This window comes from Gorilla gorilla, chromosome 15 (assembly GCF_029281585.2).
Source record: "Gorilla gorilla gorilla isolate KB3781 chromosome 15, NHGRI_mGorGor1-v2.1_pri, whole genome shotgun sequence".
Taxonomy (NCBI): domain Eukaryota; kingdom Metazoa; phylum Chordata; class Mammalia; order Primates; family Hominidae; genus Gorilla; species Gorilla gorilla.
The window spans coordinates 93,680,694-93,694,811 of record NC_073239.2 but is presented as its reverse complement, the minus strand read 5'-3'; the positions used below and the strand labels follow the sequence as shown (position 1 = coordinate 93,694,811).

The 14,118-nt window shown below is 46.6% G+C and overlaps 2 protein-coding genes across 11 annotated transcripts in view; one reads left to right on the top strand and one right to left on the bottom strand.

The window, feature by feature from the left end:
- The window catches only part of LRRC74A (leucine rich repeat containing 74A), a 44,295-nt gene extending 31,528 nt beyond the window's left edge, over positions 1-12,767 (bottom strand). For 2 of the 7 annotated variants that reach the window (XM_055361053.2, XM_055361055.2), the window contains exons 1-5: positions 12,420-12,754; positions 10,733-10,861; positions 7,774-7,946; positions 2,848-2,955; positions 1,190-1,286 (exon numbers count right to left, since the gene is read on the bottom strand). In XM_055361053.2, coding sequence (XP_055217028.1) covers positions 1,190-1,286; positions 2,848-2,955; positions 7,774-7,946; positions 10,733-10,861; positions 12,420-12,456 — 544 coding nt within the window. In that variant the 5' untranslated portion in view covers positions 12,457-12,754. Of the gene's footprint in view, positions 1-1,189; positions 1,287-2,847; positions 2,956-7,773; positions 7,947-10,732; positions 10,862-11,017; positions 11,107-12,419 lie in introns of those variants that run through there. The other 5 variants (XM_004055487.5, XM_055361054.2, XM_004055488.5 and 2 more) reach the window with 5 other exon arrangements.
- A 130-nt stretch (positions 12,768-12,897) lies between these two features.
- Positions 12,898-14,118, top strand: part of ANGEL1 (angel homolog 1) — a 39,107-nt gene continuing 37,886 nt past the window's right edge. The window contains exons 1-2 of one of the 4 annotated variants that reach the window (XM_019009918.4): positions 12,972-13,078; positions 13,224-13,412. The gene's annotated coding sequence lies outside the window, so the exon portion shown is untranslated. Of the gene's footprint in view, positions 13,413-14,118 lie in introns of all 4 variants that reach the window. The other 3 variants (XM_055361049.2, XM_031001663.3, XM_063698049.1) reach the window with 3 other exon arrangements.

The window sequence follows — 14,118 nt, the reverse complement described above, 5'->3', positions numbered from 1 at the left end:
TGTACAAGAAAGTCCTTTAAAACATTACTTGAAGGCAAAATTAGAAATGACTTTAATCTCCTTTCTCCCAAATAGGAGGATGTTAAATAAACTATACTATGTCCATAACTCAGAATACTAGCCAGCAGTTCAAGAGAATTAGATAAGTCTATTTGTTCTGCCATAGAAAGAAATCCAAGATATATTTAGTGGAAAACAAGAAAAATTGGAGAATAATAACTGACATGTAAAAACATTTATGTTAAAAATACACGAACTAAGGCTGGGCATGGTGGCTTATGCCTGTAATCCCACCACTTTGGGAGGCTGAGGCAGGAGGATTGCTTGAGCCCAGGAGTTTAAGACTAGCCTGGACAACATGGTGAGACGGGGACAACCCGTCTTTATAAAGAAAAATACACAACCTTTATTTCTGTATTTTTTCCCTAGACACTCTTCAGATCTTCTGTGTATGTTAAGGGTTTTTCAGAGATATAATCAAGTGTGGATTCTTTTTTATATACCTTTCTTAGGAGTTACTGGGATTCCTGTATCTGCAAATTTATCAATTCAGGGAACATGTTAGCTGTTATTTGTTCAAATATTGCTGCTCATTCATTTCTTCTCCTTCTGGAAACTAGTCATTCTTTTCATTCTTTTATCTTTTATATTCTCTATGTCTTTGTCTTTCTATGCTGCAAAGATAGATAAAATGTTTTCCACTAATTCTATTCACCTGTAACTAATGTGCCATTGAATTTATTTGTTGAGCCTTTAATATCAGTGACTATAAATTTTTCATTGTAAGAAACTCTTGGTGTGGAGAGGAGGGGAGGTCTCTTTTTAAGTGATTTGTTCTTTTATGATTTTATTTTATGTTCTTAATCATATTAAACATAGTTTATGATTGGGTGCAAGATATCTCAGTTTGCTTGTGGTTCCAGTTAATTAATAGTGCCCTATTCAGTTTGGGTGGTAAAGTACACGATAAATTATTGTTTATATATCATCTGTAATGTCAGATATGGATGATAAATGGCGGGGGCTAGGGGAGTGTGACTGGGAGGGTTTAGCAGGCATAGATGCAGTATTCTGGTCTCCAAGACTAGAAGGACATGGTCTGGTTCAACGAGACGTTGAATTCTCTGTTTTTCCCCTCTTCCCTCCCTCTGATTCCCAGTGTCTTCTCCCTCCCTTTCCATGTGCTCACCTGAAAGCTCAAGGCTCCAGATAGAAGAACTATTTCTCTCAAAGAAATCTGAGATGATTCTGGCCCCCTCCAAACCAAGGTGATTGTTGGAAATATTCTAAAAGGCAAGAAAACACTTCGGTATGTAAAAAAGCTCACCAAAGGGCCCTCATGAACAAATGATGTCTTTTGTGGTTTACTTGAGTCCTGTGCTGAGGGAGTAGGCTTGGGGTGGGAAAGGATTAGGAGGATTAGGGAGGTGCCAAGGACGAAGAGAAGGGCAATAGGAAACTGGGCTCTAGAGCCGGCTTTTCCAGGGCCTCCCGGTGGGACCCGTGGGCTAGCTGGTCTCAGTTTTTTGAAGTTGGCTTCAAGGACTCCCTGTTTTCCCAATTTAGCCTTGGTGCTTCAGATAAGCATACTATTTTGTTTCTTTGTATTAAAACCCAAAACAGCTTCATTTGGAGAGCTTGGCAGTGAAACAGTGAAAAATGAGTTTAGAGTGCATAATCATTGTAAATTCCACTCATTGATTTGGGAAGTATGAATTGTCCTTTTAAGCTAGTGGGAGAGACTTTATATAAAGTGGCCATGATTGTCTTAATTGGTTGTTCCCCCTTTTCTTTGAATTTCTTTTTATGATGGTAAAATAAGCATAACATATTATTTACCATCTTTGCCGTTTTTCAGTGTCCAGTGGCGTGGTATTAAGCATATTCACATTGTGTAACCATCACCGCCAGCCATCTCTAGGCACATTGTCTCTTATGACATTATTTCATGTCTTTACTTTCTTTAAGAAAGTTCACTTTAAGGCAACTATGCAGAGCTACATTTATCAATTTTTTTTTGAAACAGAGTCTCACTCTGTCACCCAGGCTGGAGTGCAGTGGTGTCATCTCGGCTAACTGCAACCTCTGCCTCTGGGGTTCAAGTGATTCTCCTGCCTCAGCCTCCCGAGTAGCTGGGATTACAGGCACACACCACCATGCACAGCTAAGTTTTTATATTTTTAGTAGAGGCGGGGTTCCACCATGTTGGCCAGGCTGGTCTCGAACTTCTGACCTCAGGTGATCTGCCCACTTTGCCTTCCCAAAGTGTCTGGATTACAGGCGTGAGCCATCATGCCTGGCCACATTTATCATTTTTAAGGGCTTCTAAGGTCCAGACAGAAGTGGTTTCTTTCTTTTTTTTTTTTTTTGAGTTGGAGTCTCATTCTTGTCGCCCAGGCTGGAGTGCTGTGGTGCGATCTCAGCTCACTGCAATCTCCACCTGCTGGATTCAAGCCATTCTCCTGCCTCAGCCTCCTAAGTAGCTGGGATTACACCACCATGCCTGGCTAATTTTTGTACTTTTAGTAGAAACGGGGTTTCACCATGTCTGCCAGGCTGGGTTTGAACTCCTGACCTCAGGCGATCCTCCCACCTCGGCCTCCCAAAGTGCTGGGATTGCAGGTGTGAGCCACCGCGCCCAGTCATAAATTGTTTCTTAGGTTTTCCTACAGCCATAGGAAACACAGCCTCTCACATGTGGCCCTCCTCTAAGAAGTCATGTGGGAAGGGCAAGGGCGGGCAGGAGCCTGGAGGCAGCCTGGGTCCTGGCAGGGCCTCTGGCTTGTCTCCAATGGGTTGTGAATCCCCAGGGATGATGGTAAGAGCCAGCACAGGGGGGCACAGTACCATCTCCTGGAGGCAGTAGTTCTCTTGTAGCATCTCCACCAGGCTCAAGACGCCCTCCTCCATGATGCAATTGTCTTCCAGCTCCAGTTTGGTAACAGCCATGTTGGACTTCAGCCAGCACAAGGGGAGGGAGAGAGACACAGAAGTGGTTGGTGACCCAGTCAGTTCCCTGCTTGCCCTGGGCCAGCCATGTGAATGGGCGTGGAGATGCAGGCTAGGAATTCTGAAGGCCTGGCAAGGGCGAGGAGACCAGAACGGGGGCTGAACCAACCCGTGGAGTTTTGCTAGGACAATACGCTGATTCTGGGAGAATTTATAAAAGGATCCTGAAAGCAATTACAACCCTGACAAGTTGGAGGCACAAGGATGAGCTAAACAGATTTTAACTATTTAGCCCTAAGGGGACAGAACTGTGACCTACTCCAAGATTAAGGAAAACTTGATACATTGAATAAGGATATTTAAACATAAAGACTCTTGCAAGGAGGTCCTTTAAAGCATTAATTCTGCTTTCTTCAGAGGCCTTTCTTCTAATTTACGCTTAAGTTTTATCTGGGACACTCTTTTTAATTTGTATTTATTTATTTATTATTATTTTTTGAGACGGGGTCTATGTTGTCCAGGCTGATCTCAAACTCCTGGGCTCAAGTGATCCTCCTGCCTTAGCCTCCCAAGTTGCTGGAATTACAGGCACGAGCCACCACACCTGGCTCTGGTGCTCTCTTTACTAGGAGGTGACCTCAAGTCTGTTTGGAAGGAATTGGACATATAAATCTTTGGTGAATATCTAGATCCAAGATAGTCCGCATTTCTTTTTTTTTTTTTTTTGAGATGGAGTCTTGCTCTGTCGCCCAGGATGGAGTGCAGTGGCGTGATCTCGGCTCACTGAAACCTCTGCTTCCTGGATTCAAGCAATCCTCCCTGCCTCAGCCTCCTGAGTAGCTGGGATTACAGGTGCCCACCACCACACCTGGCTAATTTTTGTATTTTTTTGAGTAGAGATGAGGTTTCACCGTGTTCACCAGGTTCGTCTTAAACTTCTGACCTCAGGTGATCCACCCACCTTGGCCTCCCAAAGTGCTGAGATTACAGGTGTGAGCCACTAGTCTGCATTTCTATGAGGGGCAAGAGGAGAGAGAGGAAAGGATTCGCACTGCAGCATGAAGGACTTGGGTTAGCTCTAATCAGAACTTTGATCTTCCCTTCCCCACCTTGTTCCCAGTACACACAGGTACAGAGAACAGACACAGGTTTGGATTTGAGCATTTTCAAGGCCCACTAAGGAGCAAGAGAAGTAGCAGGTGGAAGAAGTGTTAATGCTGGTCCTCCGCCACCCTCTCCCCTGAAAAAGGAAAATGTGATAGTCCAAGCTATTGCAATGCAGGATGGTTCACCCTGGGGCTTCCTGAAATGTCTTCTGGTCTCAGCTCTCTGGGCTGGGCAAAATTCAGTTGCCTTGAGTTGTGCTCAAAGGTGAGGGAGATGGCTCAGGGGGCCTCCCGTCTAGGTGCTATTTAGGAGTGTCTAGAAACATGAGTTGAATCACCACTGCCAGATTCATACTGGGACCAGCACATTCCAGGGGGAAGCAGGAGGCCCAGTCCCCAAATCCATCCACATTTATTTCACACGGGCCATTGTCTATTTGTCACTATCTGTGTTCACTGCTGGGGAACAAGGATTAACAGAGAACATTCCCATTCTCACACCACCTGCTGCCCCCACATGCAAGGGCACGGTGCTAGGCTGTCGAGGGATACACACAAGGATGAAATACGATGCCTGCTATTAGCATGCTCCTAATCTAGGCCAGGGAAACACAAACATGTGAAAAGTTAATCAGTACAAAGAGCAAATAGAAGTTCAGTCTACCAGAATGTCACGATGATTAATTGTCAAATGAATGATACACAGAATGGGGGAAGGAGAAACTCCCCTCAAACAGAAACCGCTGTTACTAAGAAACAAGTGGTCCAAGTCCTGAGAGGATGTCATTATCATCCATGTTTTTCCCACGAAGCTCATGAGGTAATGGTGCGTTCCTAACACTTCATTAATCAGCCTTTCCACCCTTGATAAATCTCAAGATGGCTTTGTTCTTTCTCGGCTCCTTTCTTCCCATTCCCGGAAAACAGTGCAATCTCACATTTTGTGTCACTTCTTAAAGTGCATATGCTAAACGCAAATGCTGTTATATGTTTAAGAAAGAGTGAGTGTGTTGGGGAAAGTGAGGAAAAATAAGACCATGTATTCTACAAATACACCATTCAATGCCAAGTGGGGGCTAGGCACTTGAATAGCACATAAGCCTATCCTTCTTATCATATAAGGAACTTACATTCTAACAGTGATTACAGTAGTTCACCCCTATCCTTGGGGGAAAACATCAAGACCGCTGGTAAATGCCTGATACCAAAGATAGTACCAAACCCTAAATATACTATGTTTTTTTCCTATACATACTTACCCACGATAAAGTTTAATTCACAAATTAGGCACAATAAGAGGGTAACAATAACTAATAATAAAATAGAACATTTATTATAATATACTATCATAAAAATAATGTTGCCAGGGCACGGTGGCTCATGCCTGTAATCCCAGCACTTTGAGAGGCCAAGGCGGGAGGATCACTTGAGGCCAGAAGTTCAAGACCAGCCTGGCCAACATAGTGAAACCCCGTCTCTACTAAAAATACGAAAAATTAGCCAGGCATGGTGGTGCGCACCTGTAATCCCAGCTACTCGGGAGGCTGAGGCAGGAGAATCACTTGAACCTGGGAGGTAGAAGTTGCAGTGAGCTCAGATCATGACCCTGCACTCCAGCCTGGGAGACAGAGTGAGACTCTGTCTCAAAAAAAAAAAAGTGATGTGAATGTGGCATCTCTCTCTCTCGTTCTCTCTCAAAATACCTTATTGTACTGTAAGAACGACTGAAACAGTAGACAGTGAAACTGTGGGTAAGGGTGGACTACTACACCTTCTAGCAACCAACAATGACAGTGTATTTCAAGACTTTTTGGAGCTTGCCATGTATTTCATAACTGAATAGACATGGACGCACAGAATTGCCTTCCTCATTCATCACTCTCTCAGATGTCTGCATCATTGAACTTGGCCAACTCAGTCTTCCTGCAGCTTGTGTTTGGCTGTCTCTACCATTCTGTAGCTTCTCCTGTCTTTCAGTCACTCATTCTCTATTGAATTCACTGACTCCTTTTCTTCTTTCAGATCCTTTATAAATAATATTTTTAAAGAATTATTTCTCAGTCCTGAAACTGTCCCTATCAACTTTATAAAATTGATCAGGGAAGAAGGGAGGGGAGAAATGGGAATCAGCCCAGCTTGCAGCACACACAGCATTGGTCATGAGGTCAGCTGCTCTCTGACCCCTTCCTCAGAGTTGTTTGCTGCCTGTTGCCCCAGAATCACATAGACTCTGTCACAGGATCATAGTTCCTTTTCACTGCTCTGCAGATAACATTGCAAGCATTGTGAAATGTTACGTTTTCCATCTGAGATGCTGGTGAAACTACTACTGACATCAGCTGGTCTGAAGGACCCCAAGAGGAGCTGACTCACCAAAGCATGCAGCTGCTACCTCCTGATGATTTAATCCCCCTTGTCCCGACCAATCAATGACCCTAATTTTTCAGCCCCTTGTCTTCCAAGATCCCCTTAAAAACTGTTGGCCAGGCCAGGTCCAGTGGCTCATGCCTGTAATCCCAGCAGTTTAGGATCCTGAGGTGGGTGGATCACCTGAGCCCAGGAATTTGAGACCAGCCTGGGCAACATAGCAAGACTCCTTCTCTACTAAAAATGCAAAAATTAGCTGGGTGCAGTAGTGAACACCTGTGGTCCTAAATAATCAAGAGGCTGAGGCAGGAGGATCACTTAAGCTCAGGAGGTCAAATCTGCAGTGAGCCATGCTCATGCTACTGCATTCCAGACTGGACAACAGAGAAAACCTGTCTCAAACAAACAACTCTAGACCAGAACTCCTTAGGGAAATGGATGGAAGGGTTCCTTTCATTTCCTTGCTTGGCCACCCTGTGATCATTAAACTCTTTCTTTGCTGCAAACTCTGCTGTTTCAGTGTATTGCTCCTTACTGCACAGTGAGCATATGAACCTGGTGGTCCTGTAAGTCCTCTTTGTTTTTCTCTGTTCATTCTTTCCATGGATAATTTAACTATTACCAATTTTAAATGTCACCTCTAAAGACACATCTACCTCTCTACCTTACTGAGCTTTTTTATAATGGAATTTTCTGTTTACTTTTCTAAGTGGACAAACAGTGTTGTGCTGACAGGCAGTTGTTAGGTTTTCTGTTTTTCTGTGATGGGAGTCAGTTTTGTGTGTAAATCAGTTATAATTATATAAAGTCATGATGAACTCAAGGTCAAGTCCTTGTTTGGTCATACCAAGCTGAGAGATAACACTATTTCTGTGGGAAAACTTGATTTACTCTACACCGTGGTCTTCATGAATTATAATTTTGCACAAGGCAGACATTGAATGGAATGGGTCAGTAGTAAACCCATTTACAGCAAAGGTGAGCTTTGGAATGGAGACCCAGGCTGGCATTTTGTTGGTGCTCTTACATTGATAATTGGGCCTGGTCACTTTTCCTGGGCCCAGGGGCTGGTGCCCTTGCTTCCTGAACAGCAAAGAGTATATAGACTTCTATTTTTTTCTCCTCAAAGTCTCTGCAAGGAGCATAGACTTCTAAGGCCCAGGTTGCTAGCAGCCTCCTACCAGGAGCTAAATAAATCATCTGGCAGCCAAGCAGAGCCCAGGGCAGTGTGGCATAAGGGCATAAAGTGTGGGTTTAGGCTCCATAGGAGGGGCCCTCTGAATCTTGGGCCTACCACTCTGCCAACCCTCCACCTCCTCCAGGTTTCATGAGCTCCCGCTAGCATGCTCACCACCAGGGCTATAGCAATAGCCTTGGTACCCCTGGGGCCCAGGCCGTGGTGGTTGAGGTTCACGTAGGACTCCTTCATGTTCCGAATGAAGTAGGAGACAGGCACTACACCCACCAGCTTGCAGGCCTCCAGGTACAGCTCCTTTTGTCCAGTGGTGAAAAATTTCTCATCATCTGCAGAGAAAGATGGGCTGAAGTAGGATTTCTCTTCCACCTTTGCCTTCTCTCCCCTCTAGCCCCAGTGACATTCACTCATGTCTAGACTGTCCTCTGCCAGAGGATCTCTCCCTGTGGGTATGTGCCAAGAAGCCTGCTCCTGCCTGGGAAGTCAGTCCATGGTGGGAGAGGGAGACTCTAACTCCAGAAAGTCCCAGATGAATGTTTCCCTTTGGGTAGGAGATGAGGCCCATGGTTTTAGGCCAGAAGCCTTCCTAGAAGTGAGCAGTGGGCTTCACCCCACCTGCCCAGGTTGGCCACATCCAGTGACTGGTCATCAAGGACATAGAAGGCCCAAGCCCTCTTGCCCACCTTTGGACAATTCTGAAAGGCCAAACGCGGATGACTTTTGATGGTTGATGGAGTCTTCATTTCACTTTTAGTTTCACCGCCACTATCACAAGGTTGTGAGTCATGAAAAAAGCTTCACCAAAGACTTAGAGAGGCACCAACATTTAAAAAGCCCAACTAGGACAGAGTGGACTTCTCAAAATGGCAAACCAGTGAATATGGAAAGACCTCCACATCAGCAAGAAACAAGCATGCTTGCATGTGAATGGTCTTTCTTCTTTCAAAAGCTTGCATGTCATTTTCCTTATAAAAAGGACTGTCATCCTTGCTTTATCAACGACAAACCTAGCCTCAAATAACACACAGTTGGTCAGTGCTAAAACCAGCTAACAGAAGTAGGGACTGCACCTTTCCATTCTAACCCCTGGGGGCCTTTATTTCTTAGGCTTTAGGCCAGCCTGACCCATGATCACTGGGCATCGGGCCTCCCTGGATTCTGGGTGCCCCACAGCCATGTCCTCATTAGGCAAGTCCAGCCTATGGCAGGGCTTCCTGAGGCCAGCTGGCGTCTATGTCTGCATCTGTTTTTCCTTCGGATCCCAGGGCCTTTGGCCAACCCCCTCCCCCTCCAAACAATCTAAGGCTGACAATGGGAGCTTTGTTGGTGAAAGGACAAGTGCTTTACAGGGAAGCTGATTTTGCAAGCACAACTACAAGTTAGACTTTTCTTCGGGACGCTTGTACAGCAGTGCTTCTCAGCCTCAGCACTGCAGGTATTTTGGGCTGGATAATTCTGTTCTGAGGGCTGTCCTATACATAGTAGGGTGTTTAGTAGGATCCCTGGCATGGACCCACAAGATGCCAGTAGCAACCCCCCACCCCTAGTTTGCCCAATGTCCCCTTGGTGCAAAATTGCTTCCAGGTGAGAACCACTGTTGTGGAGAAAAACAGCTCATGGCAAGTGAGCAAACCAGGCTCGTCTCCCCCTTTTCTCTAGACTCACAGCCAGCACTGCTCCCAGCTGGCCCATTTCCCATGCCCTCCCTGCCCATTCCCAGTGTCTCAGCACCCACAGCAGGAGCACCAGGAGCCAGGGCTGCTGAGCCCCGAGTTACCATTCAGGACAGAGTTTTTGGTGCCACATTCAGCCATTAGAGGTTCCTCTTGGCAAAAGCAGGGAAGGTAACCCCCAGGTTTTGTCCCTGGGACTAATTCTGCTGGGTTTGATGCTGACCCTTTCTAGCTGTGTTCCCTATTGTTATATTTTATGGGCAGCTTGCAACAGTGTTAGCACTTGCTGCGGTCAGGGGAAGAGATGGGGGAATGAGATAGAAACAGGACCCTTTGGCCAAACATCCAGTGTTGTCCTTTGCTACCTTCTCCAACCACGTGAATGAAGTTGGGTGTTAGAAGCAACGTTAGCAACAGACTTGAAGGGGACAAGAAGCCAGAAAAAGAGCAACAAGCTGCCTGGGGGTCAGCGGGGAGGAGGTCTGCGTAGAAGGGTGAAGATGTATATTGTATGTTGACCATGGTGGGGAGGTTTATAAACTGACTCTATGCAGATGAACTTCACAGTTTAATTTGGCAGAACTGGCCTTCCTCCATCTCTGCTGCCTGTGAATCACTGCCCACCAGCCAGCTGCAAGGCCACAGGGGAGGAAGGGTGACCGGGCTAGGCTTGGCCTGGGAAGTTTGAGGCTGACCCTGTCAGATGGAACCAGCGTCATTCTCCCCTTGCTTCACAAGTGTTCTCTTTCGGTGCTTCCCTTCTTGGGGAAACTGGGAGGAGAGAGAGGGTGGAGGTGTTATTTGCATTAACAGAGTCTTTGTTTCAGCTCAGCCAGTCCCGATACCCAGGCATGCTTAGATTTATCAAGAAAAGTAGGGGAAACCAGAGCTCTAAGGTGAGTGTGGGAAAGTCACTGGGATGCAAGATAGGCCACAGAAACACTCCAGGGGCCTGGAATATGGAATACAGAAGGCAGGACCATCAGAGTGAGTCAAACACGGGATCAGCCAATGTGCTGGGCAAACTCCCGCTGTCCCTGGGCAATGCCTATAATCTCTTTAAGGCCCAGTTCCTCTTCTGTTGAAAACAGGCAAAGATGCCTACCTCCTAGGACTATTGCAAAGATTGCATAGGATGCCCCACGTGGAAACATTTAGAAGATTAGAAAACCTTGTTTGTGTATTGATTCCGCTTTTAACAAGCCGATGTGAGGGCACTGCTCCTGAGGCAGGTGACAAGCGTGGGAAGCTGCAGCTGCTCTCCCCTGCCAGCCCGGAGGAGGACTCCAGGCAAAATCGAGCAGGCCTTTCTGCCACATTTCCTCCACAGGCCATCCGCAGGGCAGACTCTGGAAAGGAGTGAGATGACAGCTCCTGGAAACCAGATTTCTCCAGTTTCTGAAGAGAAGCTGCCCTGACTGCCCCCAAATGCCCATGCTCACCTTCAATCTCCAGGTCTGTTTCCGAATTCTCCCGGGCTGGTTTCACTTTTTCAACAGTCGGCGGGGGTTCGGCCTCACAGTAGAGCATTTTATCGCTGCTCTGTCGTACTGGCTGAATTTCAATCTCATCTGGAAGAAAAAAACTCATCTCCTTGATGCCAGGAATAAAACTTGCTAGCCTCCCAATAAAGCCTGCCGCTGCCGCCCCTCCATCTCTGCTCCCTTCCTCTGAGTCCCAGGTCCTCAAGGTGCCAAGCCCTGCCAGGGCAAGTCCACTCTACAAACCTCCCTTCCCCAGTAGCGCTGCCTCCAGCTGCAGGGCCTACGGGAGCTTGTGAAACCAACTCCCTTCTGCTTCCTGGAGACCGGCTGCTCCTGCCCCCTTCCCTGTCTGAGGCGTGCCTTGGAGATCGGCTCCTTGCTCACACTTTCCCCTTCTTATGTGTTTGGGTGGGTTTTGGGGTGTGCTGTTACTCTTTCAGGTGAAAGCGTAGGTCCCGATACACAGGCTTCCTTATTGTCAGGCACAAATGGTGCCAGGGAGTATAAGGGGCAGGGCAGGGCAGGGGAGGTGGCAACTTAGGTCAAATAGAAAATAAAATGGACCAGGAGCAGTTCCAGAGAGCAAGAGAAAGAACTTGATTCCTAAGAATTTGACTTAGCTTCTCTTCCTTCCAATCTAACATTGATTTGTGATTAGGAAGAAGGAGGGGCTTGAAAATCTCCCTTGGGTCGAAATGAATTACTATGATTAATTCATAGTAATGAATTAATCATATTCATTGCTGGGAACAGAGCTCCCCTCACACCAGTCCTCTGCACTTGCTAGATGTGGTTTTACCACCTCTGGGCCATTGACCTGGGATCAGCCATAGGCTCCTGAAAGCCATGGGCTTCTGGAAGCCACACATAAAATCCAGAGCTCAATCCTTAGGCATTGGCAGGACTCAGTAGTTTCAAGAAGCCATGCCATGCCTCTGAATGACCTGTCAGAATTTAGCCATCCTACTCATTGGGTGGGCTGAGCATTTGTGGCAGGGGTCCCAAGTTTTGACCACCCAGATTCTAGGATGGTGGGGTTCCTAATGAGTCCATGCAGGTCTTTCTTAATCCTTGTCCATAGACCCAGGTTCCAACATTTATCTCCCAGACTGTCTGGGATACACAGTGCAGGTAGCAGTGGCCTGGTAGTTAGAAGACAGACAACAGCTTGGCTGTGAGACTGCTGAGTGCCCTTAGAAAAGTGATGAATTTCTGAGTGTTAATTTCCTTGTCAAACAATTTAGAATTCCATTCAACCAGTAGAATGCTGGTAAATATTTAACAATTGATTCTCCAGGAAAAAAAACAAACAACACCAAAAACATCCTGATTTATAGTGTTAGCCAATTCATGTGGTGTAAATATTCCCAATGTGACTGATTTCAAACTATAAATATGGTATCAACCGGCCCACACAATAAAAATTAAAGCTGGCTAGAGCCAGTATGAGGTAGTTGTGGCATAGCACTGCAGCCAATTCTTCCTGTTTGCCAAGCCCTGAACCCAAGTCAGTATAACAAATCATCCTACTTCTAGAGGGTCCCAGGTGAGGAAAGAAGTGGGCTTCAGGGTCCTGTGATCACTAGGTGTTGTACTGAGGCAGCGGGGATAGGCCTGAGTGGTGAGAGATGGGATGCCCTTTCACCTTCTGTCTCAGGCTGAAGAGGCTTGTCATTGTCCATGGTGCCCCGACCCTCTTGAGGGCAGCTGCCAACTTCTTGCCACCTCTCGACTGCTTCCCTAAGAAGCACACCTGTCCATTCACCTCTGTCTCAAACTCTGTGAACTTCCCTCACGTGGGGGCATCCCAGGGGAGCCTGCAGTTATCCTTCCCTCCCAGCAAGCCCTGGGAAGAGTGGGCTTTGATGGGAATTGGATGTGCATGAATTTGACCCCAACTCTGTCTGGGAGAGGTAGCTACTTCTCCAGCTCATCTGGGAGAGTGGGACTGCTCTATTGCTGGGAGCCCTGTCGAAAGGATCCCCACCCGCCTGTGACTTTGTGACTCAGGAGCCACTTTCATTTCATCTTCAACATTCTGTGACCTCATGCAGTCATTGTGATTCACATGGTGGACCTGGCAACAGCAGGCTTCCCGCCCTCTGGGTGGTTCTGGCAGGCACCTGTTCTCATATGTCTACTGGGGCCAAGCCCAGGCTTGGCTGTGAGTGCTCAGGTGCTGTGGGGGGGTTCCTCTCAGTGGTGTTGTATTTCCCTCTGAGTCAGGACCCAACCCAAGCCCCTTAATTAGGTGACTGTGAAGAGCTGCCATCATGTTCTTCTCGCAAGAGAGCTGTGCTTCAGGTATGAAGTATTTCAGTGACGGATGAAGTCAGTTTTCTTCTGCCCAGCTCTTCTTCCTTTTTTCTTTTCCCCGTGGGAGAGCATCTTAACCTTGGAGCTGAAGATCAAAAGGACAGCGCAATGAACATATGTCTTATCACTACAGTTTGTTGCAGCCAAAGCATTGTTCAATCCAAACTATGGGGCTGCCTACCTTGAGACCGTTCATCTAGCATTCCCACACTCGGCCATTCTCACATGTGTTGGAGTTGAAGTCCAGTTGCAGTTTGGTTTCGGGAGAATCTGGAGGCACATTTGTTCTTTCTTGATAAGTTTTCAGGACATCAACGGTCAGGTCAGTGACTGGAGGGTTTGAGGATATGAAAATTCCTTTTTTTTTTTTTTTTTTTTTGCTACTCAGAATGAGGAAGATCTAGAAATGTGTGCAAGGAAAACATGATTAGAACCATGGATCAGAAGAAATATGTATACCTGAGATGTTACTTATTCCTTCAAGCATTCATGCTGAGAAATACATATTGAGTCTCTATTACATACGGGCACTAAAATAGGCACCACTGTGGGGAAGGGATGCAGACATGATTAAGACAGGACCCTTTTAAGGCATGTGCAATGCATAATAGAAATTGACAGGGCCACCCTAGGGTGAGGGTCCTGGGCAAATATTTTTGGCAGAGTTCTTGCTTGTATAAACAATTTGAGTCACCCTAAATCGGCATGGCAGCACCATTCTGGTGGCCCAATCTCATGTGGTCCTTCTAAAGAAATACCAAACAGTCCAGGGAGAGTGATCAGCTCCTAGGATGATCAGGTAGACATGAGTCCTGGTGATCTTCAGGGCATCTGGCTGGCCCACACTATTGCAGAGGATAAGGAAGCATTAAGGGGGAGAAAGAGGGATCAGAGAGCATGTGTGTCCTGGTCTAGGGCTCTGGGTGCTCTACTCGGATGGCACCATCTGATCTCAGGTACTGAAGGGTGAGTGAGAAAATCTAGAGGTAGGTGCTCCAACTAAGCCACTGGATAGAGGCACCACCAGC